General features: G+C 47.2%; 10 protein-coding genes across 10 annotated transcripts; 7 read left to right on the top strand and 3 right to left on the bottom strand.

Annotated features, from left to right (window-relative positions):
* The first annotated feature begins 1,191 nt into the window (after nt 1-1,191).
* Nucleotides 1,192-4,900, top strand: B0J16DRAFT_348054 (uncharacterized protein). Its single transcript, XM_046128666.1, has 3 exons — nt 1,192-1,402; nt 1,470-4,133; nt 4,184-4,900. Exons 1-3 carry the CDS (start codon nt 1,350-1,352, stop codon nt 4,851-4,853), a joined length of 3,387 nt encoding a protein of 1,128 aa, XP_045980594.1. The 5' UTR covers nt 1,192-1,349; the 3' UTR covers nt 4,854-4,900.
* A 1,031-nt stretch (nt 4,901-5,931) lies between these two features.
* On the top strand, nt 5,932-8,142 carry B0J16DRAFT_348052 (uncharacterized protein). Its single transcript, XM_046128665.1, has 4 exons — nt 5,932-6,291; nt 6,345-6,730; nt 6,784-7,621; nt 7,673-8,142. Exons 1-4 carry the CDS (start codon nt 5,974-5,976, stop codon nt 8,075-8,077), a joined length of 1,947 nt encoding a protein of 648 aa, XP_045980593.1. The 5' UTR covers nt 5,932-5,973; the 3' UTR covers nt 8,078-8,142.
* An 8-nt stretch (nt 8,143-8,150) lies between these two features.
* On the bottom strand, nt 8,151-9,356 carry B0J16DRAFT_348051 (uncharacterized protein). Its single transcript, XM_046128664.1, has one exon. It carries the CDS (start codon nt 9,214-9,216, stop codon nt 8,329-8,331), a length of 888 nt encoding a protein of 295 aa, XP_045980592.1. The 5' UTR covers nt 9,217-9,356; the 3' UTR covers nt 8,151-8,328.
* A 233-nt stretch (nt 9,357-9,589) lies between these two features.
* B0J16DRAFT_348050 (uncharacterized protein) lies at nt 9,590-10,685 on the top strand. The gene has a single exon (XM_046128663.1). It carries the CDS (start codon nt 9,712-9,714, stop codon nt 10,375-10,377), a length of 666 nt encoding a protein of 221 aa, XP_045980591.1. The 5' UTR covers nt 9,590-9,711; the 3' UTR covers nt 10,378-10,685.
* A 2,350-nt stretch (nt 10,686-13,035) lies between these two features.
* B0J16DRAFT_403433 (uncharacterized protein) lies at nt 13,036-14,287 on the top strand (the record flags this gene model as incomplete). The annotated part of the gene is made up of 4 exons (XM_046132713.1): nt 13,036-13,387; nt 13,450-13,546; nt 13,602-14,008; nt 14,061-14,287. Exons 1-4 carry the CDS (start codon nt 13,150-13,152, stop codon nt 14,285-14,287), a joined length of 969 nt encoding a protein of 322 aa, XP_045980590.1. The 5' UTR covers nt 13,036-13,149.
* Nucleotides 14,288-16,037: 1,750 nt separating this feature from the next.
* B0J16DRAFT_374960 (pepsinogen c) lies at nt 16,038-17,337 on the top strand (the record flags this gene model as incomplete). Its single annotated transcript, XM_046130643.1, has 3 exons — nt 16,038-16,136; nt 16,197-16,321; nt 16,386-17,337. The coding sequence occupies 3 exons, from the start codon at nt 16,038-16,040 to the stop codon at nt 17,335-17,337; spliced, it is 1,176 nt and encodes a 391-aa protein (XP_045980589.1).
* A 267-nt stretch (nt 17,338-17,604) lies between these two features.
* On the bottom strand, nt 17,605-19,729 carry B0J16DRAFT_348045 (cytochrome P450). The gene is made up of 8 exons (XM_046128662.1): nt 19,356-19,729; nt 19,190-19,296; nt 18,983-19,139; nt 18,808-18,920; nt 18,576-18,759; nt 18,356-18,514; nt 18,095-18,281; nt 17,605-18,041 (listed from the first exon to the last, which is right to left on the bottom strand). Exons 1-8 carry the CDS (start codon nt 19,722-19,724, stop codon nt 17,929-17,931), a joined length of 1,389 nt encoding a protein of 462 aa, XP_045980588.1. The 5' UTR covers nt 19,725-19,729; the 3' UTR covers nt 17,605-17,928.
* Nucleotides 19,730-21,010: 1,281 nt separating this feature from the next.
* On the top strand, nt 21,011-21,854 carry B0J16DRAFT_348043 (uncharacterized protein). The gene has a single exon (XM_046128661.1). It carries the CDS (start codon nt 21,130-21,132, stop codon nt 21,724-21,726), a length of 597 nt encoding a protein of 198 aa, XP_045980587.1. The 5' UTR covers nt 21,011-21,129; the 3' UTR covers nt 21,727-21,854.
* Nucleotides 21,855-22,614: 760 nt separating this feature from the next.
* B0J16DRAFT_403428 (uncharacterized protein) lies at nt 22,615-24,113 on the top strand (the record flags this gene model as incomplete). Its single annotated transcript, XM_046132712.1, has 2 exons — nt 22,615-22,786; nt 22,834-24,113. The coding sequence occupies 2 exons, from the start codon at nt 22,615-22,617 to the stop codon at nt 24,111-24,113; spliced, it is 1,452 nt and encodes a 483-aa protein (XP_045980586.1).
* Nucleotides 24,114-24,196: 83 nt separating this feature from the next.
* Nucleotides 24,197-26,301, bottom strand: B0J16DRAFT_348042 (uncharacterized protein). The gene has a single exon (XM_046128660.1). The coding sequence runs from the start codon at nt 26,270-26,272 to the stop codon at nt 24,296-24,298; it is 1,977 nt and encodes a 658-aa protein (XP_045980585.1). The 5' UTR covers nt 26,273-26,301; the 3' UTR covers nt 24,197-24,295.
* Between the last annotated feature and the right edge of the window lie 489 nt (nt 26,302-26,790).

Genomic DNA, 26,790 nt, shown 5'->3' with positions numbered 1-26,790 from the left:
AACACTCTCATGCAGTAGTAACGTTCTTTAAGTTACAGAGAAACATTTGTTCTTATACGTAAGTATTCAGTTCATTGTCTATTTTTGAAGCATTCTGTTATTCTTTTGCTTCTGAATGGTGAACAAGGGCTTGAAACCTGATTGTGGGCTGCGCCCCTCGCCAAGTTACCCCTCAGCGGAGCAAGGGTCTTGTCAGTTTTCAGGGTCTGCTAATCCCAGTCAGGGGGATGGGGTTATTGGTAAATCTGCTCTTGAATCAATGGGGTTTGAATCGGTCAAAGCTCTGCTTGTCGGACAGGTCTGATGACAAAGAAATCCGACAAGCTTTTTTGTGCAAGTAGAAACCAAAACCGTACTAGACAGAATGAAAAGGTTTAAGCTATTCCAGATAAGGATAATATATGAGTGTCTATATTGAGTATTTCATTTGACCCTGAAATTAAGAATTCTCATTTTCTAGATACAATAGATTGTAACTCATTTCTTCTCAGCTATGAATAGCTTTAGGGTAAGAAATATAGATCCAATTGTTTGAAGCTCAAGGTTCTCAATGGTGAAATCCCTTGTGGAAATACACTAAGGACCAGTCTGGAAAATCTTATCTACTCCCCTGTTTGTCTCTTTCAAGTCTGCCCAATCACTGCTACCCGCCAACTGACCCGTTGAAAGACCATTGGACAGTGCTACGACTAGACCGACCGAGACTTGAGACCGTACGATGTGGAGTTGCTATGGCACAGCAAACCCCAGGCCAAGCATCAAGCTCCAAGCCATTCTTTTCAAATTCTGTGGCGGCCACTCGGAGCTGCAGAAACCTTCATGTGCCAATCATTACCATGTCGGTAACGCCTCATCCCGCCGCTATCTCCGAGGGTGGAAAAAGATAATGGGGCAGCAAAGCGTAGTGCATCAGTTTGCCACATTATTTATTTGCCACAGGTGAACTTATCTGCCTGTGAAGCAAGATGTAGCGAATGAGAATGTCTCAATACGGCGGAATAGCGGAAATTGCCCTGCTACTGTACAGAGTACATCCTTGCAAACAGTATTGTAAGATTCTGTCTCGCTACGGATATTCTTTAGTCCCTTTCGAGACTGAGGAGCGAAGCATCCGCGCTCGCCACCTTGCTGAACCCTGCTAGCGGTCTAATTAGCTGCCGCTCGCCTTCCAGCTAGTCAACGGTCGTGGACGGAATCCCATCTCTCTCATTTCTTCCACTTTATGCTGTGAGCCGTGATTAACCAACCCGCCCATCCCATCCAGTAGGGATCTTCACTGTCATCAAATGTTTACTATTGTCAATCTCTAATCGCGTTCTGCCGTTCCCATTGCTCTCACTGCCATTCCCATGGCGCCGACTCGGAGACAGGTCGAGCTTGCTCGGGAGAGGGAGACCTTCAGGTTTGCCGCACTGCCGCCTCTGGTTGACCACAGCATGAAGCTAACTATCGCCATCTCCTTACTCCAGATACGATCCGACCTTGATATCGAGCTCGAGACCAAACTCGCCGACAAACCTCATCCCCTCGAATGAACTTACAACCTCATCCGACGCGACCTTGACGGCATTTTGTCAGGTCGCAGCCTTGCGCCTAAATACCTCTAGATCTCTCATTTCTCTCTTCGATCGCTCCAGCCAATTCGTCGTCGCCGAAGCCACACCACATACTCCTCTACAGCCCACGTCCAGAATAAAAGGCGCCGATCAAGGCCTTTGGCTTTGCGGGACCCATTTCCCTCGTTCATTTGGCGTCTGCGAACGTGCCATCAATTCTCCCGACCTCGGGCCATTACAAATACCACAAAACACCACCACAGAACCTCCATTGACGATTATAAATGACCTTAGCGACGACGACGTACTATGCGGTCGATCATACTGTCTTGGCTGGCCGCATCATCGCTTCTACGCCGGCGCACCATTAGTGACACCTCGCGGTATTGTCATTGGGGTCCTGTGTGTATTTGACTCAGAACCTCGATCCGGCCTGGATGAAACATCGGAAAATATTCTACGCGACGTAGCCCAATCAGTTATATCCCATCTTGAGGAAAGACGTGTTAGCGAGCGTTATCGCCAAGCCGATCGCGTAACTGGTGGCATTCGAAGATTCTTCCACGGACGAAACACGAAGACAGACATGAGGAATGATCGACTACTAGCGTCAGAACCGAGACTGCGCACACCAGGATCTGATTTCAGTCCGCGGTTCCATCACTCCAGTGGTAACCGTCATCGAGGGGACCGTTTGGTTAGTACATTTGCAACCGCAGCCGATATCATGAGGGACGCCTTGGAAGTCGAGGGTCTCTTGTTATTCGATGCCTCATCGTCACATCTCAGCCCTGGAACAGATCGGGGACCAAATCCCCCAATTGACGCTGATAGTCCCTGTCCAGTCCTCGGCTCGTCTGTGACAACCGAGGCCAATCAAGGTGGAGACTCATATTTTGGCCACTCTACCTTGTATGCGTCGACTCTCAAAAAGTTATTGCGGTATTACCCTCGAGGCACAATATGGAATTTCGACAACGCTGAGGGTGATGCGAGCGACATCTTAAGCGACGATAGCTTTTCGGATGACTCAGGTGATAACACAGTCGCGGAAGAAATTGATGAGCCAGATGAACTTCCGCCCGATGCCCCACTTGACACGACGTTTACACCCGGCCAACTGGAAACAAGACAAGAACTTAGAAAAGCAGTTTTTGAGCTTCTTCCCGGTGCTACGAGTGTCGCATTCTTTCCTTTATGGAATGCCCAGAAGCGACGCTGGTTCGCCGGCGGGTTTGCCTATAGCAACAAGACAAGCCGGATATTTTCACCCAGGAGAGAACTCAGCTACCTACGGGCTCTCGGTAGTGTTCTTATGGCTGAGGTATCGTTCATCAAGGTGCGCGAGATAGAGTTATCCAAGTTGGATGTGTTGGACTCGATATCTCACGAACTTCGCTCGCCACTGCATGGCATTTTCTTTGGTGCCGGTATTCTCCGCAGCAAAGATCTTAGCGCTTCTCAGGAGGATGCCCTTCTTTCAATAGAAGCGTGTAGCCGCACTTTGCTAGATACCATTGATCAGATTCTGGACTGGAGCAAAATCAATCATTTCACTTCCTCACTGGCCACTGGCCCCGAGTACACACATACCAAGGTTGACAACCGCGCCCTGCGCATTTCTCGCAACAACAGTGCTGAAGCCGGCATGATGAGCATCGCATCTGACGCTGACCTCCCTCGTCTTGTCGAGGATGTTGTCGAAAGTGTCCACGTCGGTCACGAGTTCCAGAAGTTATCATTTGGTCAAACAGAGCAGGCCAATTTAACCAAAGACCCTGTCAAACTTGTGGTTCACTTTGAGCCTGGCGATAACTGGAGATTCCACGTACAACCTGGCGCAATTCGACGTATCATTATGAACGTTCTCGGCAATGCCCTCAGGTTTACTTCAAGTGGTTCAATCTATATCAAGATGGAGCAATCGGCAACCGATGATCCTACTGTACGACTCGTGAAACTCATTATTGCCGACACTGGATGTGGTATGACTCGCGAGTTTCTCACGAATGATCTTTTTAGTCCTTTTACGCAGCAAAATATAATGAACGCCGGAACCGGACTCGGACTCAGTATTGTCAGACGAATCACCCAATCACTTGGTGGGACCGTCGATGTCCGCAGTGCAGTTTCTGTCGGAACCACAGTACAAATCAGTCTGCCCTTGAAACTCAGCGAACGAACCCCCGACGACACTACGGAGTCAACTTCAGACCCAAACGATGCCAAAGACCTCGCGGGTTGGAGTGCCTCTATGATAGGCCTTAATGACCAGACAGAAGAGAGTCTTCGAGGTCTTTATCTTGAACGTCCATTGAGCGAGATGCATAATATTGTATCAGTATGCCAAGATTGGTTAGGAATGCAGATCATCCAACTTTCCGCGACACAAATGACTCCTAACGTTGTGCTATGCGATCATCTCTCCATTGAGGAGGCCAGGACGGTCACACAAGACGACCAATCAACGCCGATAGTCGTCATATGTCCAAATGCAGTGCTGGCTCGCAAAACAGAAAAAGCCAATTCCAGCCATGGTGCGAATGGTGGGCAGCACATTTACTTCACATATCAACCGTAAATATTCCTACACCTATATTGGCATCTCCCAAGCTGACATGATATAGTATTGGCCCACGAAAAATAGCCAGGATCCTGTCAAAGGCCATCAAACGTGTATCAACGCCATCACGACTCCCTCTCAGCAGCGCATCTTCCAGCCAAGACAGCCACGACCATATAATCCCCACAATACAAAAGGGTCCGCCAACGCCCCCTCATCATGAATCTGAAAACGGAGCTCTGATGAGCGACCCATTCGACCACGCAATTCCAACCGTCGCACTACATTTACCTCGCTCTCCCCTCATCACACCGTCCGAGAGACCAGAGCCCATCTCCAACGACGAACGCACAAACAACACATTTCTTTTAGTAGATGACAACCCAATCAACCTGAAAATGCTTATAATGTTTATGAAGAAGCTGAAGCTGAAGTATGCTACAGCCACTGACGGAAAGCAGGCGGTGGAAATGTACAACAATAGTCCAAGGAGTTTCAGATGCGTATTCATGGATATTTCCATGCCAGTTATGAATGGCTTCGAAGCAACGCGAGCAATACGTGCTTCTGAAGTAGAAAATGCTATACCGAGGTGTAGTATTTTTGCACTGACAGGCCTTGCATCGAAAGATGCGCAGCAGGAGGCTTTGTTGAGTGGTATTGACTTATTCTTGACAAAGCCTATTCAGTTAGCTGAGATTAAGAATATTCTGGAGTTGAAAGGGCTGTTGTAAATATGGAGTTTTTAGCATTAATGATTGATACCCAACTGTTATGAACAATATTTGTTAAGCTTGGTCTTTAAGCTCCAGTGAACAATGTTCTACACATAAGTGAATGTAAGACGGCAACAGTGATATATGTATTAGTTGGGTTTCTAAGCAGTTGCTCACGGGGCCTAAGGGTTTTGTTACGAGCATACCAGTGATGTCTCCCAAGGTAATTGAGAATCGCGTTGGGGTCGAGATTATAGACATATGGAAGAGACAAGCGAAACATAGGTTCTTGTTGGGTTTGTGCACGAAGCGTAATAAATCCTCGTTTATCGATGTATTGATGCTTGAATATCTAAATGCTTAGTTCCTTGTTGCCGTTCGAGAGTGGCGACGAACTCGTTCTCAAGATCTTAAAGCGTACTACAGGGCTTTCCTGACCCCCAAGATCTAGATTCAACCCCACTCGCTGTAAGGTCTCCTTTTCCGAAGTGATCAAGTATCCGGTTGATCAATATTAGCTATATGTTTGGTCATTAAGATCTTGAATGACGGCCAGCAGCATCTCGGGCACTTCAGGCTGGCATGCCATGAAACCGCGTTACGTTTTGAACTTAGATTCGAGAGTAGATCACATTACAAGTTCTACCTCACTAAATATCACCTTCCAGATATAAGTGCGTAGAATTTTATTTGCTTTAATGGAGAGTATGCACCCTGCTCAGAGCCATTGTCCAATTCCGTTGTATGCAATTTCGGTCAAGGTTATTCAGGGACTCAATTACGTCATTAACACTAACCCTTAGCATCGTCAAATCATTCGACTCGTCTCACACTCAGTCAAGGCAGATACCTACTAGTCTAGAATTAAAAGAACTTTTGATATAATAAAAGAATGGCATACTATATCCTTAAAAACAAAAAGGCCGCTTACATACTAATAGTATTAATAAGGTATCTGAATTTAGAAAGACCCGTAGGACAAAAACAAGGCAGAGGGCAACTTTCGTCATATGCAAGGGTGGTCGATGTCAGCACTATCACGTGATAGAATCATTAAAACACACCGCAAGGTCTCTAGACTTGAAAGCCTCCATCCCACTCCTTTTACTACTGGGAAATTCAGAACTGGTAGTACAACATGGCTGAGCGGAGGAGCGCGAGGCTTAAAGCCAAGGCTGATAAGTCAGCTCCTGCAGAGTTGCCCTCCGAAGAACCTGAGAGAACATCAAAGCGCAAAACTCCACCTTCCAACAATGATAAGCTTGTGAGAAAAGCGCCCAAGACAAAATCTCAGAGCGAGGAGTCTAAAGACGAGTTAACTGGCCAACAATTAAGGCCAAAGGAAGAACATGTGATGAAAGAGATTAGCCAGTCACCTGTTCAGGTATCAGCCAGTACTTCCAATGGCCTCTTCTCATCCTTGCCCCCCGAAACTATGAATCTGGTGTTGGAAAAGGTGAGCTACAATTCTGATTCCCCACTTCAAACCATCTGTTGACAATGGGTCAGATCGAAGACAAGGCGTCTTTAGGAAACCTGGGCAAAACCTGCAAAGCTTTCCACAGCCTCGTTATGCCGCGACTATACAAGCGCGTCGATGGAAGCGTAACATTTCATGCCCACATTGCTAAATTTATCCGGAGCATCGAACCAGCTCTCACAATCGAGCAGAGGAAGCAGTTGAGGAAGGAAGGCCAATACAAGGGACAACAAGAGACCTTCCCTGATAATGTGGATGAAAAGAGGAAGCCTGAGATTGCAAACTTCATTCAGCAAACTGTTTTTGAGATTGGTGATCCAGGTCAAAAACATAGATTCATTGTTTACCGCTTTATCGAAGAGCTCCTGGAAAGCGCGAGTAATCTGCAGGTTTTTGCAGCCACGGACCTTACAGAGTATGAAGGTCAATATCCACCGAACTTGAATGTTACTGCTAACAAATGAATAGACCAATGGCAAAGAGCTTGGCTGCCAAAAATGATCTTCGGGCTCTTCACCTCAAAGTCTCTAGTGAGAGAACGTCAGATGCATTACCATTGGCGACGATCAAGGGATTGAGGCACCTTCATTTGGAAACGTCCCTTCCCTATACTACTGAAGGTAGTCCTCTTACACTCATCTGGAATTCACGGTCCACACTACGGAGTCTGGTCCTTGATAAGAGCTGTTTTCAAAACTTCTATAAGAATAAGATGGACAAGAAAGAAGAGCCAAACGGATCCTCCAAGCCGCAGTACGACTTCACCACTCTCAAGTCGCTTTCTCTCAAACGTGTGTCGATGGACCCAGATGAGGTAGATGCGATCACGAGAGCAATTGACTTTACTGCACTGGAAAGTATCAATTTATATCATAAGAACGTACGGATCTCGTTGTTATATCAACGACTGGCGAGTATTTTCTCTTCTACTGAAAGCGCCAACATTAAACTCCGGAGGCTCTCATTGAATGTGGGCTACCAGGCATTTTCAAATGTAGATGATCTAACAGCGAAGCCTGAGCATGAAGACCCCGGCATGAAACTTATTTCTTCTTTCGACACTTTGACTAGCCTCACAGTCTGTGATGCTGGCGTTCATTCTCCAGAAATTCCCAACCCAGGACTGAAGGATGCACTGGTGCAAGCAATCTTGAAGCATAAGAACTTAAGCACTCTGCAATTCACAGATACGATGAGCATCAGAGGCTGGAAGGCGCCATATTTAAAGGCACAGACAGTGGCACTTTTTATCGACAATTTACCAAAGTTGAGGCATTTAAGGTTCTACTCAAAAGCGAAGGACCTGGTAAGATTCTATGTTCGAGAACAAAAGTAGGCTCCTATTAACACTTGACAGGGCGAAACCGCTGAAGTTCTCTCACGAGGCCGCAACTTGGAGACAATCAGGATCGAGTTACCCTCGAGGAGTTCTGAGAAAAATAAAGAGGTTGGCAACAAGTTTATATGCGACCTGGTGCCCCCGATTTTGGAAAGAGACTCTGATCACGATATGAAAATCTACCGATGGGAAGACCACAGTAAGATCAAACAAGTGATATTGGGCATTGACGTATGGGAAATTGGTTCAAAACTTGGGCCATTTAAGAAGGGGATGTTGAAAGCTCAGAAAGTCACTTCTTCGTCTGATCCAAGGCGCAAAGTGATGTATCGAGACATTACACGTCCAACGTTCCTTTGGATGGGGGATATTTTTGACCGGGTGCGTGAATGGGTAGATGAGGTTACAAAGGATCTTACTTAATAGATTTAATTCTATATAATATATTACTTCCTTAGTACGCTATAGGTGTAGAGTTATTTTAAAAGTCCTTATACAGTCTTTAAAGTAAGTAAGTAATTATTTATAAGTTACATAGTACAGCTAATAGAGGAGGGATGTAAATAAAAACTTTAACTATGTTCCGAGTTATTATAAAAGATGTCAGTGGAAGTTAATTTATTCTGCTAATAGCTTCTTACTACATCGTTGCTGACATCTAGTAAAGCCTTCTTTCAGATAAGAGTAGCCGCCCATACATCCATTGTTCTAGGCCACGCACCAGCAAGCTGGTCGCTTGCCCTCAAAACCGCTTCTCTCTGACCTCTCAGTAAAGTCTTGATTTTAGTGTCTTTGACATACTTCTCGACATCGTCGAGGAACTCAGGACTCTTAACTCCTCCGACCTCCCACTTACTATCTTGTAGCCTCTCGTCAGGGGCAATGATCGTCTCTTCCTGTACCTTCCATCCAACCTGACCAGCAATTCTCTTGATGTCTGTTGGTGTGAGAAGACAACGAATATTTGCTTCGCTCTCTGGATGGTGTGCCGCGAGTGTAGCTTGAGCAAAGGCTGCAAGAACATGGGGCACAGCGGCTGGCGAAGAGGCTTGCATTGAGTACTCAGCGATACATAGTTTGTTGACTCGACCCTTCAAAGCCTTGAGCATGCTTGTAAGGGTCTCTTCACTGTCGAGGTACCAGATGCAATGAACCAGAACAGCGTAGTCCCATGTTTTATCGCCCGTCTCTTGCAGAAAGTCCTCAAGCTTTCTTTGCCAGAAAGTGACGCGATCGCCCATTTCACCCTTCACAATATGATCTTGTGCTTGGCCGAGCGTGTATGGCGCGCCGTAATCAAGAGGTGCGGGGTCGAGCGCGTCAACATGGCCTGATGGTCCCGTGACATGACCCAGGACGACAGTGCATGTTCCTTGACCACAGCCAATCTCAAGAATGTTTGATGATTGAGGAATTTTGAACAAGTTGAGAAGATTGAGACGATGAGTTGCTTGATCGATCTCAATTGGCAGTGTGTCTGGAGTGTTTATATTGTAAGCTGCGATTGTGGGTGCAGCTGACAGGGGCTGTGGCTGCCACTCTTTGTGAGAAGTAGCGCTCATTGTAATAATTGAATGGAGGTTATTGTTGAGAGGGGAACCTTGACATAATTAAAAACCTGGGAAGATTGTATTTTATATCTAGAGATAAGAAACCTTGTAGGATTCCTATTCACCAGAATAGGAAGCTCGTTGATACTGTGCCTTTGTGACTCATGCTGACACCGTCCAAGCGAGTGCGATTATACCATTTCGTGCTGTTGGTATGAATCCTTGCATCGGCTAAGTCACTAGGTATTATTACAGCTTATTTCCGGCGGAGTTTCAGATTAGAGATCGTCATGAATCTAAGCAATTTATGCACTTATCGGAAACCACGTTACCAATTTGACTTGTCTCTCCATAATTGGTTCAATATGGTCTGTGCGATTGACAACTCACCAATGGACAACACGATAATGTGGAGATGCCAGCTCCTTCACCGACCCAGCTTTAACATCAACAGCTCAGCCCAGGAAGGACATTCAATCTTTTTCCTCATACACTCCTTCATCAACTATGGGCACCAAAACAAGAACATGGGATATCCGATCTGCTTTAGTCAATTCGGTCATTAGCACTCAACTCGAAGCTTCTCGCGAAAACGCTGAAGGGAACCAGAATATCACCAAGCGATGGCAAAATTGCTCAAGCGAAAGCTTGGATCAGGAGGATTGGCCGCCTTCCCCGTCTCCGGAATTTACCCCAGAACTTAACGACGAAGGCCTTACAACTGGCGACTCAATCGCTTTTATCCGCAAATCGGACCCTCGCGCAGATGGCACATATCTCATTCTCGACGTCGCGCGAAATAGAGCTTTGACATGTCATCAGGGCGAACTCCGCCTCGAACCCATCAGCCTCGACAACAAGAACATATCCGAAAAGGCACAGTGGACATGTACCGAGAGAAACGGCTTCAAAGGCTTCAAGAACGTGGGTGGAGGAGGTTTCCTAGGTCATGACGTCTGGTGGCATTTCCGCGGCAATGCTTCAGCGCACAGCCTTTGGGAAAGCTTCACTATTGCGAGGCGCGATGGCGGTCTGTACTGGTTGCAGATTCTGCATTGGTGGACGCAGTGGCAGGTCTCTGCGAGTGAGGAGGGGAATGGAGTTTATCCGGAGTTGGAGGGTGGTACGTCTTGGGAATTTGTTAAGGTTTTGAACATGGGAGAGGGAATTTGATTGCTTATGGGTTTTGTTTGGGACTTTGGCGTTTGCTTTTTATGAAATGAGGTTATGAGATTGATGCAGATTGGCCTACGATACAGATACAAATTGGATACAAGTACAGACTAGAAGTTTAGAACATACAGTACAATGAAGACGATGAACAGAGGTCATTTGACGTCAACTGTGTCATTGCTGGGAAGATAAATGTTTTAACTGAAACCGTCTCTTATTTCTTGTTTTGAGGTGCTACACACGGGCCGTTAGACAAACCGGCTTAGTGTAACCATTGCGGATCGAAAAAGAAGAGGCGCTGTTCTGGGGCCAGATTTAAAAGTATTTTTTATTAAGTACACAATATGGGCATATTATGTCCAGATGTGTCACTAGCAAACTCCAGATTAGTGACACTAGCCAAGTCATTATCCCAGGTTTGGTTCAACATGTTAATGGTCCAATCGCGTACACAGGAGTAGATGCTGTATCCCCTTGACTCGGTTAGGCCCGGGGTGCCGGTGTGTTGGTTGACAAGCCCGTAGTCGTGCAGCGTACTATTGCGTCATTGAAACTCAGTCTGGTTTTCAGCCCATTACAGGCTAGTGGGAACGTTTCTTTATCATCGTTGGTACTTCAATGGGCTTTGTGTCGACAAATCGCGACGTGACGCTGTCAGAGCTATCGCCACTGCGTTTGGCATTTAACGGCCGTGAACTCTCCTCGCTATTTGCCAAACTTGACTAAAACTCGGTCAACCGACAGGTATGGACAGATCCAGAGGAATATGTCCGTCTATAATATCCCTCCAAATACGGTAAGATTTTGGTCAGCGCGAAACTGGCCCTGGCTTTCTGCTGCAAAGTGGACGTCGTAAAGTTCGAAAGACCGTGGGGTAAGGCTCCTCAAGGCCTACCCTGGAGTCAAGACTGTACATGGCCGAACCAGCAAATGTTACTCGTCTCATCACCAGGACTGAGTAAAATCTCTTAGATTGGCTAGACTTTTATTTGTCGATCAATCATGACGAAAGACAAAGACATAATAATCGAATATCAAGAGCCGATGTCTTGAAACTTATTGCGCAGTACTTACGCACTTGACGGCAGATACAACGGGATATATTCAGCGTCCGATAAGATCAGGGTTAGGACGATGATTCCTCGTGTTGTTGCTTGATCTGAATGGATAGACTGATTGTGCTAGTCTAAAGGACAGCAAGGCAGATCGAACCCGCAAACCCCTTCAATGGCAATGTCTGCGACAAGCGACGGGTTATATGATAGCAATTGTCAACACAAGTCGTGAGTGAAAGTCATGGAACCATTATGCCAGAGTCACTACGTACGGGAGCTATCTCGTTCAACCCAGCATACGGTACTTTTATTTCTCCTCTTTTCCTCGTTAGACCAGATTCGTCAGCTACAGAGCCAATACAACTAGTTTTGTGCTTAAAGCCGAATACGTAAGAGGCTTTGCTAATAAGAAACATTTGTTTCTCGTTGCGGACCTTTTATTCCAGTTTTTTAATCCTTTTAACGGGCCAGTCTTGTGGTCCTACCGAAACTTTCATACCGTCCTCTCGGCTGTTCATTGATCGGTCCCTTCTTTTAACAATTGCCTCTCTTTTACAGATAATCCATTTGGCTCATGATAAGAAACATTTATTCATAGCCCGTCTAGTGAAGGATTCCTTACAGGATCGAAAGAGAAGCGATCGAGTCACTGATCTTTCTTTGATCCTCTAGAATCACGTCGGACTGCGTCTACACCGATGGTGTGGCTTTCGGCGGATCTGCTTGTTGGATGGAAATGTATTCGAAATCGGGGCTGTCAATCCAGTCAAGGCAAGGAAAAATATTTTTTGCAAATTCTCCGGGACTGTGCCACCCTACTTTGATACCCAGCTTCTGCCACAGCTGTGGCATGGCTCGCTTCAATGAATTGAAACATTAAATGGGTACGATGCCATGGCTCTTATAAGCGAGGCCTAGGTTCATTGCCGTATAGCGAATTAAGGGTGTTTTAGTGTGGGTATGGCCCAAGAAGTCGGTTTGTGAATACGAATAGCCGAGAATGCAAGGTTCCCTCGCCATCCGAAGGGTCAGGTGGGTCGAAATAAAAGCGACACACCATGAGGTCTTGACAGAAGGACTGAGTGGCGATCTGACCCTGAAGTGGTGGTTTAATCTATCACCATTTGCTCTCTCAGTATGCTTGGTGTAAGAGCTTTTAGTGTATCGGTTTTTATTCTACCCACCTGAGGGTGCCTTTTGCTGCGCCCGTCTGCAATGCAATGTGCGGGATTGGAATGTAAAATGTGAAGGCGGCTTACCATGCCTTATTTGCGTTGCTTGTGTTGCATTTGATATTCTATTCTTGACGCCTCTGCCATCGTGATTTACCGCTGCGGCGGAATAGTACCGCACCAGGGCAGCTAATAATAGGTGTAGAATTTTCCGAGACCCGTTAATCTGGTTCCCATTTGTGGGGGTTGTGACATCGCATGAATATCGCTTCGGGCGGACTTCGGGATTGGATTCCGAAGGCCTGTTCAACTTTAACTTCGTGTAGTCGATCATACCTCCTTGGTGCAGTTTCAATAGAACGCTGCAAGACAGTAATAGGCGTGGGTCGGATCGGATGAGGATCAGACACTATAAAGCAAGCGGCTTGCCTCTCTTTTAGTACATAGAGAATCAACTCAGCATCACTTTTGCATCAACACCCACACTCTTTCGAAGCACATATACGTTCTTTACAAACCGCATCACTATCCAATCTTTATCCATCATGAAATTTATTTCCATGCTCGCGGCCGTCGGAGCCGTCGCTGCCCTGCCTGCCAGCCAGCCTCAAGCCGAGTGCAAAAACCCGGAGAAGAGAATCGAGTGGCGTCAGATGGATCCCAAGGACCAGAAGAGCTACCTCGACGCTGTTCTGTGCCTCAAGACGAAGCCTTCCAAGATCGGTCTTAACTCGACGCTTTACGATGATTTCCCCAACGTCCACTTCAAACTCAATGACTACAGTCTGTCTAGCCCTGCGAAATCATTTAGTTCCCTGCAAATTTACTGACTCTGATATTGACAGTTCACGGTGGCGCCCCGTTCCTCCCCTGGCACCGATATTTCTCCTGGGTCTACCTCAATACCCTCCGTGAGGAGTGTGGCTACAAGGGTCCCGGCACGTACGTATATTCATCAAACACGTTCTTTCTTGTTCTCCTGCTGACAACCGCTTAGTTATTGGGATTGGACCCTTGACACTAAGGGCCTCCGCTTCTCTCCCGTTATGTCGGGCGAGCACAACTTCGGTGGCGATGGTAGCACCAACCGAACCGAAGTTGGCCCTGCCGGGGACAAGCTTCAGTGTGTAGACGATGGTCCGTTCTCCAAGGTACGACCCGAGTGGCTTGGGGTGAACCCTAAGAAGATGGTCGGCGGCGGCCACTGCCTCTTCCGCAACTTGCCCGAGGTCTCTGAACCCAGCGCCTTTGCCGTCAGCGCCACAATCTTCGGGCCCGAAAACATCGCCAAGGTGCAGGCCCATAAGACCTGGGATCAGTTCCGCTGGGATCTCGAGGGAGGCCCACACGGCATCATCCACGGTTCTCTCGGCGGCGAAATGAACCCTACAACCTCTCCCAACGGTGCGTAACCAACTTCTAATACTCCCACATCTTCGCTAACAGATATCGACAGAGCCCCTGTTCTTCCTTCACCACCCGCAGATTGACCGCATCTGGTGGCAGTGGCAGCAGAAGAACGACTCCCGCCTGACTGATTACTATGGCCCAGCATATCACGTTGGTGAGAAGGGCAGCCGCGAAGTCAAGCTTGACGACCTTCTGCACATGAATGGCCTTGCCAAGGACATCACCGTCCGCGAGGTTATGGACATCTCCAAGCGCTTGTGTTACACCTACTGATCGGTGACCCGGGTCTTGAGACCACGGTTTCCAACCGCGCTCTGGTAGCTGCATGGTACCCCTAGTAGATAGAACACAAAAATACATAGAACATAGATATAGATAGAGTTTACTGTGTATAGAGTACGCAGTATATAGCATACAGAAAATAAAAAGGAAGGGATTATGTTTCTTTCATTGAATACCAATCATTACTCGCCATCTATTGTTTGCCCCCAAGAGTGGACAGTTCCCAGCGCAATCGGACTTTAGCATTGTATCTATCTGATCAATAACAGAAAGGCCGCTGAGTATCAGCCCACCTCTCCTGGACCGCTCTGTTAAGTGATAGGTGCGAAGATGCCACGCGAACCAACAAAACTTAAATAGAGTACGTCAACCAAGATTATATGAAGCGCAATGCAGTAATTCCTTACGCAGTCTAACAAGCTAAGAAAAGATAAACTGTGCGCTGTATTCAGCGACATGCTACACGGACCTGTATCCAGCTATCGATTTACTCTGCCGCGCCGCAAATGGTATTTGCTGTTACACCGGCAGCTGTTTCTTTATGCCGTGGGACATCTGTGGGATGGTAGGTACAAGTCTGTGCATCTATAGCTACTCCCAACTTCGTGTTAGGCAGCCGGGTATCATGCCCTGGAGCTAACAGCAAAGCCCCCAGCAGTCGTCAGTGCTCTTGCACCTCTTGTTACTGGAATTAATAAGCAGGTCGTAACTAAATTCAGATAACGTCGCACTTTATGCAACGTATAAATGAACCCAAGAGGTAAAAATTACTCTTAGTTGAATTCCCTATATACAAAGGGTTTTGCAATTCTACACTAAGTCCAGCAATCACCTGCGTCGTAGCAGAGGACATTGATGGTTAAGGTGTCTAATATCATTGGTTGCTAAGATAAGTTCCAACAGCCAGCCCGGCCCAACATCTGCGATCCAACGATTTACAGGGCATCATCGAATGCGATTGGCTCACTCGTAAAGTGTAACAGTGATCATCCACAAATCTTTCTAGGGGACCGGAATTTCAATACGTATTTAATCCGTGGATCGCCGCATAACAAGTCGTGTGCAGAAAACCCCAAGTCTCGAATAGTAGTGTCGGCTCACTCGGGCCTTCTTTCCGGCTACCTAACATAAACCCTGAAGCCTTGAAACATCTTCTACAATATGCAGGGGCCGTCATTGCTTGTTTTAGTAGCACATGGCGCCCCGCAATCTACAATACGAACTTTCACTGTAGCATTGAACCCGCTCTGTGGATACTCAATTCAAGGCTGCAAAAGCCTCCATTGGATTAAACGATTGAACCCTGACAATTGGGACTTTGATAGCCGTGTTAGGTCCAAGCGAACCATTAGCCATAGCTCAATCTGATGGTACAATTTCAAGTGTTCCTACGGTATTACAAGGCTACACTCGTATCGGACCGGCACATGGAAGCGGGACGGACCACGCCCCAGAACGGCAGGTAAAATTCCGCTATCAGTGTGGCTTCATTATGCACCGATACTCTATGGTGTGATAATATCGAGATATGGATTGTTAGCATCTAAATGTGTTTAATCTCCTGTCTCTGCTTCTATACATATCGCGTACTCGCCATCCCTTTTGTCTTCTTCGCACTCTTCACCACCTCGCCGTCACCCGCTCATTCACCTCTCCTTTGCGCAACTCAATCGCGCATGAAACTCCTTCCTACATCCTTGAGCACGCACGACTTTCAGATTCTCTTGTAAACTTTACCGACATGGTCCGCCAGACTTCACTAGCAGTTGCTGCACTGGCGCTTGCCCAGTGCGGCGCTGCCGCCGTGGTGAAGCTACCCATCTGGTTTCGCAACACATATGTAAATCAATCTTCTCTATCTCCATATATGTATAATACCATCTGCTTACAGGAGTCATAGGCGATGACGGAGCTTGCGGTTGGCACGCCTCCTGTGAACCATCTGTTGTTCTTTGACACTGGCAGTGGTTCATCGTGGATTGTGGATAAGGCATGTGCCGATGGTGCCTGTAGGAACGGCAGTGGGTAAGTTGCCAAGATTCTTGTAAGATTCTGGAACCAGTGGAACAAACGCTAAATACACCGTTAGTTATCCCCGATACGGTTACGACGCGAATGCATCGTCTAAGTCCCTGGATCTGGGTATCTACGACTCGATTGAATATTTAGGTGGTAAGACAGGTGGTCCTGCCATGGCTGACATGTTCCACGCGGATGGCCAGTCGTGGAACCAGACCTTCCTGGCTGCCAACCAGACGTCCTGGTCCTTTATCCCGGGCGATGGCTTCTTCGGCATGGCCTTCTCTACCATTGCCCAACCGCGCACTGAGGTCGTAGTCGAGACCATGATCCGGGAGGGCATTCTGGATGCACCCAAGTTCGCCATGTATTATGGCAAGGAGTTCCGTGACACTGGCGATGGCCCAGGCGACGGCGCTATTACCCTTGGTGCCTCCGAGGAGGCCAAGTACGTCGAGGGCGACCTGACATGGCTGCCAGGGCGCAAGGACAACGGAACTGTATACCAGCTGTGGCGGTCGACGCTACGTGAAGTCCGTGGACGCCATACGGGCAGCTCTTGTAAGCTCGTGGCCGCTGAGCCCATCACCTACCCCCCCGGCCGGGCCAACGGGGTGTTTGACACGGGCACGGGTGTGTTCTCAGTACCCAAGGCGGCGCTCGACCCTCTCTATAAGGCCATTGGGTGGCCCAGCTTCGAGGCGCTGGTGGGCGGCAAGTTCATGCCGCTGTGCTCCTACTTCAACTCCACCTGGGCCGTCGACTTTGCCTTCTCTGATGATGGCGTCCACTACTCCAACATTACCGTGACCGGCGACCAGTTCCGTGGCAACACTGGCTTTGCAGGTCGCGACGACGCCTGCGAGCCTCCCTTCTCTGAGAGCGGTGGCGACGGCCTCTACCTGTTCGGCCAGAGTGTACTGCGCCACGTGTACAGCGTCTACGATTATGGTGCTACTGAAGTCAAGGACTACAAGCCTCGCATTGGGTGGGGCAAGCTCAAGGAGGAGTACTTTGCTTAAGTTATTATACGATACTCTAAGGTCTTATACGACGCGGGAGGCTACGTTGGGTTGAAACATTTGAGATTGCCAGCTTGAGCCTTTTTACCGGTGCTCTTGTGCGTCCGACTTATGTAGCTGTAGTAACATAGATAGGTCTCCTTAATTAAGCTACGTATCTATAAACATAGAACAATATTACCTTTCCTTAAGCTGATGTCTAAGTGCGTAAGGGCATTATGTTGTGTTTAGAAAGACTACTCTTAGAAGTGAAATCTATATTAAGTACTACTGTTAATTAATTTAAGACTAGGTACTTCCCTACTATAGTATAATAGCATTAAACAATAGCGTAATCAAGCCATGTAGTAGTAGCCTACTAATTCTCTACAGTAGATATACCTTCAGCGTTAAGTACCAATTGTACCTAGTTACAGTTATTGTCCCCGGTTAGTAGTTTTAGTAATTTAGTTAGCGTCGTCACATGGTTGCTAATAATTTAATATAAGCAATGATTCTTGAACTATGGCTTCCTCACTTGCGCTATACAGCTCTAACAGCAGTTGGGCTTCGGCCTTACTCCTCCAGCGCAACGGTCTCCGAACGCTATGTCTACCAGATAACGGGCAGCTTGGCGACTCCGACGTCCCGATTCAGAGGTGTATATTCAATTTCTTCGAGAGGAATGGCCGCCTCTAAACTGGGCAATGTCTTCAGCAGAGTTTCTGGTACAATATCAGTAATTATGTACTTTATCCTGACAGTAATTGGAACATACCAAAAACAATTTCCATCTCAGTTTTAGCTAGCAACTCTGCAATGCAACGGTGCGGGCCATAACCAAAACCTAGCGCATCGTGCTTTGGCTTTCGGTGGAGATCGAACTTGTTAGGGTCGGGAAATATATCTTCATCCCGACTGGCGGACTGATTGGCCGCGATAATACCTTCGCCTGCGCGGATGATCTAGCCATGGACCAAGAGTGTCAGCATTTGTCACTCTTTTGTAGAGTAGGTTCCATCACATGGCTCTAACTTACCTTGCCACCGAGCTCAATGTCCTCCTTGGCGACCCTCTTCATCGCCATCGAAGACCCTGTGTGATATCTGCATAGCTCGTTGACGAAACTAGGTACAAGAGAAAAGTCGGCTTTCAGTTCACGAAACTGTTCCGGGTGCTGCATGAGTGTAACAATTCCCTGCTCGAGTTAGCCATCTACCCTCAACATTGTTCTAAGAGGATTTATAGAAGAGTCTTACCAGCGCGATCATATTGACCATAGTGGCGTTACCGGCAACAAGGAGCAAAAAAGCGATCTGAACTACGTCGGACTTCTCGATGTTGTTAGGCTTCAGCTGTTCGACAACGAGACGACTGATCAGGTCATCCTTTGGTTCCTTTGATCGCTTATCAACAAGCGCGGCAAGATATTCCAGAAGCTCCCTGGCAATAAGTTAGTTTCAACTGTGAAACCATTGTATTTTGGCATACTGATTGGCAGCGGCGGCCTCCTGAGCGGTACCACTTCCATTGCTGCGAATGGCATTTTGTTCGGTAAGATATTCCAGATCTTCAAAAGGAACTCCCAGAATGGTGTAGATAATCTAAGTCCTATATTAGTTTCTGAATAACTTTTGACATCCTTGGATGTGATGCGCGAACGTACGTAGGAGGGAACCGGAAGCGCGAACTTCTCAATTAAATCAACAGGCTCCTTGCAACCCTTGGATGCCATGTTATCCAGAAGCCTTTGGACTGTCTCCCGGATATACGGCTTCAGCTTTTCGACATAATCTTGGTTGAAGAATGATTCAACCATGCTCCTGTAACAAGTTAACTATATGCTTGCGACCGTCACCACATTAGTCCTGACCTTTGTTTCATGTGTGCCGGGGCATCCATGTCCACAAATGTAGCTTTGTTCTTAGCGGCAGCTTTACCACCGGCGCTCAGCTCTGGGAAACCAGGCCGAGTCCGTTCCTATAGTCAAGTCAGTCCACTGATCCTTGGTAGCTGAAGCGGAAACAATCCCTTCGTACCTTGGACAGTCTTTGGTCAGTAGCAACCTTGCAGACATCATGATACTTGACAACAAGCCAAGCCAAGCTGCCGTCGTACAGCTTCACTTGGGAAACAGGCTCAGTTGCCCGGAGACGAGCATACTCCTCAGGAGGCTCGAGTGCGGAGGCACGCTGAAAGGGAAATCGAGGTGGGCTCATGGCAGGAATGGAAGGCAGAGCTGAGATTCGTGTCCTGATGGCTCGTGAAACAAATTCAAGCCTTCGAGACTTTAAACAGCTTTTAGGAAGTCTAATCAAAGGTAAAGATGGGTTGTACTGAAAGTAGATCTCGAATAACCTTTTAATGGTTGCGCTGATGAGAGCTAGGGACCACGGCACGCAAACCATTAACGCTCTGACATTTTATACAACTTCAAGCATCACTACACAGAAGTGGCGCTCATTCTGTTTCTAAAAATACTGCATCTAGATCCTTAGGAAAAACAAGATCAGGCCATAACATCCGATTATGACGGGGCCCGAACATGCCGCCACGGAGGCTGCAGGTCATAGAAGTCGAATGTTGCATCAAGACCTGTTGATCAAAACCAATCAAGTCTTGCATATTACGTTGTGATGACTAAGAATCGAGTCAGACAATGCTATATGACCAAGCAGCAATTACAGCTAGATAAAGATGTAAGCAAGCTCAACAATGCATTACAACCCCACTTGCAACTCACCAACTAGCTTAGACTAAGCATGCTTAACCCCGCTGTATAGGGGTGACACGTCAGCGAGGTTAATTCTTTAAGAAAATTTAGGCTTCGGAATGCCTCATTTACCGAGGACTTGATTGCTAAGACCACATGATAATAGAAAAAGGCCCGTTATTGTAATATTGTAACCCCTGTCAGTAACACCAGCCGGCAAACCCTAGCGCGTGTGACTAACTATTTCGTCGGCTTACGAAGTCATTTAATCATGTTTTGGCACCGCTCGTAAGCGCTTAGTAAATTAAATTTCCAGCCTTTAAGTGCGCAGTAAAGGCTGTAATAGCACAATCAAGCCTATATGTTGAGACATTTAGCAATCTCGGTTAGAACAAAGGGTTCCCAGTAATATACTCTAAAAGTTCAAATGTAAACGTTAGGATTGTATACGCTTGGATTGAATGTATAGTAACTGGAAAAGTCAGGAATAAGAAGCTCTATATATAGCTTGCAAGCTCTGTCTTAAACAATTCATCTTAGTAGCCTCTTCTCTTCTTTTTAAAGAACTATATTGCTTTAGCGTTTATTCTTAAATTTAAGCTACTACTAGCACTATGTTACTAAATGTACTCTTTACTCTTATTACTCTCTTAACTCTTATACTAACTTACTTACTTACTGCAAAGACTATTAGGTAACTTCCTCTTAGTATATAGCTAAAGAGCGTTACTATACACTTAAATAGCAACCTGCTTTTTATTAGCTATTAAAAAAATATTTAAAAGCTAAGTATTGATTTATAATAGAATATATACTTTAGTTTCTAAAGAGGTAAATATCTTTTAAATGCAATATGTTTTTACTGAAACTATCTCGTATTTGTTGTTTGTAGCTGTTACGCGTTATTAGTCAGACTGCGATTCAATGCAACTATTGGATCGTCTGGAGCAGTACCGCCACACCAATCATAGACTGCCAAACAACAAGCGCGGGGTCACAACAGACACAACAGCCTCCTTTGTTAAGGTGTAGTTATCCGACTCATCCTTCGGCTTACCCTCCGTAATTTATCAACCGGAATTATCAGCATCTCAGCAGCAATGTCAAGTTCTGCTTCGAGCGTAGGCGTGATGACGCCCCGCACCATCTCCGAAGCAGATCCAGTAGAGCAGTGGCTGGACTCGTCGAGCGGTGGTGTCGACACTCCAACGCACACGGTCTGCACTCCAACAGCATCTGAAACCGGCGACAGAATGCCAGATCGCCATAGCTTTACCCGCAAGTCCTACCCTCATCACGACGGAAAATACATCATCCTCGACGTCGCCAACAATCGCGCTCTCACATGCCACGAAGGCAACCTACGCCTCGAACCAATCGACCTGAGCAACTCGCAACGACATATTTCCGAGCAGGCGCAGTGGGAATGCAACGAAAGAGGGGGTTTCAAAGGATTCAAAAACGTCGCTGAGGGGACCTTCCTAGGGCATGATATTTGGTGGGATTTCTACGCAAAAGTGTATCATCACAAGGGTTGGGAGGATTTTACTCTGTGTCAGCGTGAAGGTGGCCTGTATCTCATATACAGCCTGGACTGGTGGACGCAGAGACTTGTCTCTGCGAAGAAAGATGGTAGTGGTTTGATTCGACAGGATGATGGGGGTACTCTGTGGGAATTTGTCAAGATCGCGGGTTGATATGCCAGGGGAGTTATGTATCGCGATGTAAACTGTGGAGGGTTACGAGAGAGATCTATTAATAGCCGACTAAGTGGCCGAGTTCCATCAATTGAATGAACTCGTATCAATAAGTGCGAAAATTCGATCTTTCATTTGGACCTTTGCATACTGTCGTCATCACCTTTCCCCGAGCGACATCACGATAACCAACGTCGCATCGTTTGGAAACAAAGGATGGGTCGGACATGCCGCACCAGAGAGTTACGCAATTTCTTCGTACTGCAAAAACGGACAATGCCGTTGTCTATTCTCCAACTGGTTAGCCGTTAATCACGGCTGGAAAGTCGAGGTAACGTAACTAAAACGACCAGTTAGCGTCACTTAAAATAATCCGTGGCGTCAATCCAACGAATCATTCCTGTTTCCACCGTTACGGCTGACAGGTGGGGTTTAAGGTTACTTGACTGCAACAGTAGCTAAGCTGAACAAGTGCTAGGTTCCTGACGATCATTGGCTTGGCTCACGCCTTGAAAGGCTATGCCCCTCCAACCGAGCGAATGCGAATCTGAAAAGACCGTTGGAACAGCCACATTATCATCATTGGTCTCTTAGTTCACTGTTTCCAGTTGAATGGTTCGAAGCAACAACGCTAATGCACGTGGGTATACCGAATGGGTTGTTCATTCGAAACTTTAGCTTTGGCATTGCTCTAAAGCTATTCTAGCTACCTTGCATGTGAGAGGGTTGGTCTTCATAGCGTAGGGCTTGCGCGAAACGTAGCAGAAGAGCTTGTTGCCAGCATAAAGCCTCAATTGTAAATTGGTATATTAGCAATGCTTGTGCCGTCCAAATTAACACTCCAGACAACAATCACTTCCATCATCTCATCACATCAACTTCTTCACAATGGCTTCACAAGGAGAAGTGCTCGCTTTGCAAGTTGCCTCTGAGTCAGAGACATCTCTTGCTTCAATCCCACCTCAACCCACCGAGCCTAAACACGAAGTCGTCCTAGCTTCCCCAAAGGAAGTCGTCCTCCCGGAACAACGCGGTTTAGAAAAGACTCGTGACTTCAAATGTTAGCTCTCTTCGTCTCAGATTGATGCGCCATCTAACAGTTACTAGACAGACATGCCTCAACATACCGCAAGATTTTCACAATCATCTTCGTTGCCAATGCAGCCGTCTTCATCGCCCTCATGGTAACTTCCAACGCCACCCTTCTCTCCCGCGACGCCGCAAGCGCAGCATCGGCCAACCTCATGGTCTGCATTCTCTTCCGCCAAGAAGAATTCGTCAATCTCTGCTACGAAATCGCCGTTCTCGTCCCGCACTCCTGGCCTATCTGGATCCGCAAGCGATTTGCCAAAGTATTCCACTATGGAGGCTTCCACAGTGGTGCTGGTGTCGCTGCCACGGCATGGTATCTTACTTATACTATCTTGGCTACTATGGAGTATGCTGAGGATAAGAAGGAGTATCGCTTGGTGAACATGATTACTGGTTGGGTCGTCGTTTGCATGTTCTTTGTTATTCTTGTGGCTGCGTACCCAAGTATCCGCCGCAAGTTCCACGATCACTTTGAGGCTTTCCACCGTTTTGCAGGTTGGGTTTCACTACTTGCATTCTGGGTCCACAACATCGTCCAAGCCCGCGTCACAGCCCACGAATGGAACAAGTCCATCGCCTACGCCCTCGTCCGATCTCCCAACTTCTGGTGCATCTGCGTCACCACCTCCTGCACAATCGCCTCATGGTCCCGCCTCCGTCGCCGCGTTGTCTACCCCGAGAAGCTGAGCGACCACGCTACCCGTCTTCACTTCAAGTACAGAGGCATGAAGCCCTTCTACGGTCTCAAGATCAGCGAGAAGCCTCTTACAGAATGGCACGCTTTCGCTACTATCCCCGATATCGAACCTGAGTCTGGAAAGGTTGAGGGGTTCAGTGTTGTTGTTTCCAATGCCGGTGACTTTACGAAGAAGCAGATCATGGATGCTGCGGAGCGAAAGCTCTGGGTTCGAGGTGCGCCTCTTCATGGGTTGCTGTACACTTCCAAGATCTGGCAACGGATTGTCATTGTCGCTACAGGCTCTGGTATTGGACCTTGTCTCTCGCTTCTTTATGCTGATGTCACACCTCGACGTGTTCTTTGGTCGACGCGTGATCCTGAGAAGACATACGGACCTACTGTCGTCAGTGCAGTCAAGAGAGCTGATCCCAACGCACTTATCTGGAATACTACGACTCGTGGGTATCCGGATATTGTACTCGAGACTTACAAGCTGGTGGTTGAGTCCAACGCGGAGGCTGTTTATATCATTTCGAACCCCAAGGTTACGGACAAGGTTGTGTTTGGCATGCAAACTCGCGGTATTCCCGCTTTTGGAGCCATCTTCGATTCATAAGCGTTGAGATCCGTTGAAAATCTGAGGTATTTGTTTGGTCATTTGAGGCAGTTTAGAAAAGTTTATATTGTTTATTTACAAAGCTTCTTCATAATAGATGAAAAGAAAGCGGAGTTAGTACTATATATACAAAAGGCAGGTTATTCCTAACAGTTCTGAATTATCTAGAATCCAGCCTGTAACTACAGAGGCTGGCCAAGCATAGCTCTAGCAATATTAATAGCACCCCTCTCGTGACTTACACATCCAATATACCCAAATCTCCCATTCCTAATCGCTGTGTATGCAACAGCGGTCTGGTCCTCAGCGCCGGAGTTGGTATACCAACATTCTGACTTATTCACACCCTTGACAAAACACATCTTATCTGTTAACTCCCGTGGCAGGCCGACCGTCAAGTGACTGTCCAGCACTCCAGACTGCAGAGAAACATTAGCCTCAAGATGAGTCCCTCTCTCCCACGGAAGACCAAGAATGGTAAAGAAACGAGCAAGCTCGAGAGGCGTCGCCGTACTAGCGAAGCCACCCCCAACAACAACCTTTGCTCCCATGTGCATGGCATCTATGATCCGTTCCAAGACTTCTCTGTGACGCGTGATCACGGCGTCTGCGATGAATATCCCTTGCGGAGGTGAGTCGCGGAGTAATTCTAGCGCCTGCTCGGGAGTCTCGGCCGATCTCATTTGCGCCATGGGAAGCAGGGTGGATTGCCAAACTCTACTAGAAAGGTCATTGCCCCCAAGTGCAAGGATAATGTTGAAACGCTGCAGTTCGCTCTTGGCAGACAAAGACGGGTCTAATACAGCGTCATCGAACATTTCTTTGTTCTGTTGCGTACGAGCAGCTTCTTCCGCCGCTAGACGCGCGTGAGCATTGACATTTCGCGGAATGCTCAACAGACGAACTCGGACATTTTCATCATTCCATCGCTCCACCTCTCCAAGAAAAAGCTCCCACATATCTTTATCCTCGACATCACCACCACTTAACGTCTTCCACTCGTTGGAAACCCACTTTTTTAACCTAGTTGTTGCTTTACTAACCACATAAGTCGAAGAAGTGGCGATGGTGATGGAGTCAAAGCCCTCTTCCTTCCAGTTACTAAGGCGGAGAGCGGCGATAACTGCACGAAGATGGGCTCGATTCGTTGTGGCGGGTTTAGAATGGCCGAATGGACCCAGTGTCTTGAGACGGCCATAAATAACACTGTTGGGCAAGTCGGGATGACACCCAAGAGAAACAGCCCAACCTCCGCGGCCGTTGTCTGTACAAGTCCCATCGACGTATAGCAGGAGCCTGTTCTTATCCCCAAGTACATGTCGGCGCTTTTCAGCGTCGAATGGTGCGGTGACGACTACGTTGGTATTGGAATGTCCGATGTGTGCCACTGCTACTGGGAAAGCCCATCCTGTGCCTCTCCTTCTCTCCAAAGGCTCCGAATTATTGTTCATAGCTGGTGATTCGTATACTTGGATATACTTTGCTGTGTCTGCTTCAAGCATAGCCAGAGCACCATCGCTTTTAACCCATACATTTTTGCAATGATGCAATACCAGATTGGCTTCATCCCTTGAACCAGGTCCGCGAGTCACCGGAGGAGAAGTATAGGCTACGTCTTGAGTAGCCAAAGCCTCCCATAGATAAGAATTAAGTGTTTGCACATATTCGACCAGTTTAAGATACTGATTATGCAAATCCCTTGCAATTCTTAGAAGCTGGCCATGGTCGTAGTTCCTTTCGAATATCGTTTTTGCGATCTGTCCCAGTGGACGACCTACGCCGAGTCTGTCGAGATCCAGTGATATAGCGTCAAAGTCAAGATACAGTTGAAGCTTGAGAAGGGTGAGCGCGACGAGGTGACCCAAACTGAGATCGGCCTCCATAAACACAGATAGTTCTTCGCACGCATCATTGCCTTGGACTTGGTGGCGAGAGATTGGTGTGTTGCGGCATGACCCGCAGACGAAGTCGTAACATTCCTGCTCTCGACCAAGCTCTAACAGGACATGGGGGATGATGTCGCTAAGACGCAACGGATCATCGGGATGTCTGTTGAGTTGGAACAAGAGCTCTTCCAGCACATGTTTCTTGTTCTGTAAAGGATCATGGAGCTGTCTGTCAATACGGTTGTATTGCATGAATAAGTTGTGGGCCTCCATGCTGTATTGAGTGACGACCCGTTGACGCGTTCAGGCGCGATGTGTCTAGTGGGAAAATTTCCAAATTGTGGTGTAGCGCGGTTTCAGTCGGCTGAGTCATCAAGTGGACCACTTGGAATGATGTGCAGGGTAGCTCGACTGTCAACGAGATGACTTTGCATTTGATCCAATTGATCTCTACCACTATCATTCTATATAAAATTCAAAATGCTTACAATATTTCATTGTTTAAATGAACAAATGTCTGTCGACTATACAGAGTGGTGCCGGCAAACCTCGTGGTTCATCTGGTCTCGCGGTTCCGAATTGTAAAATGCTCCCAACACAACCACCAACCAACGTGCTTCCACTCGCAAAGAAAGTCAGACATGCGACAGCTCAACAAGAAGTGATAGATAAAAATGCAAAAAGAACACACAATCGTGCAATCGACCACGCCAGGAGTCGAACCTGGAATCTCGCCCCAAAACGCTAGTTCGCCCGAAGGGGGAACTAGTGTTTTGGGGTAGATAAAAAAG

The sequence above is a fragment of the Fusarium flagelliforme genome (assembly GCF_020744385.1).
Source record: "Fusarium flagelliforme strain FIESC 12 MPI-CAGE-AA-0113 chromosome Unknown B0J16scaffold_6, whole genome shotgun sequence".
Taxonomy (NCBI): Eukaryota; Fungi; Ascomycota; class Sordariomycetes; order Hypocreales; family Nectriaceae; genus Fusarium; species Fusarium flagelliforme.
Note: the sequence above shows the minus strand (reverse complement) of the source record. Positions and strands in the feature narration are given on the sequence as shown.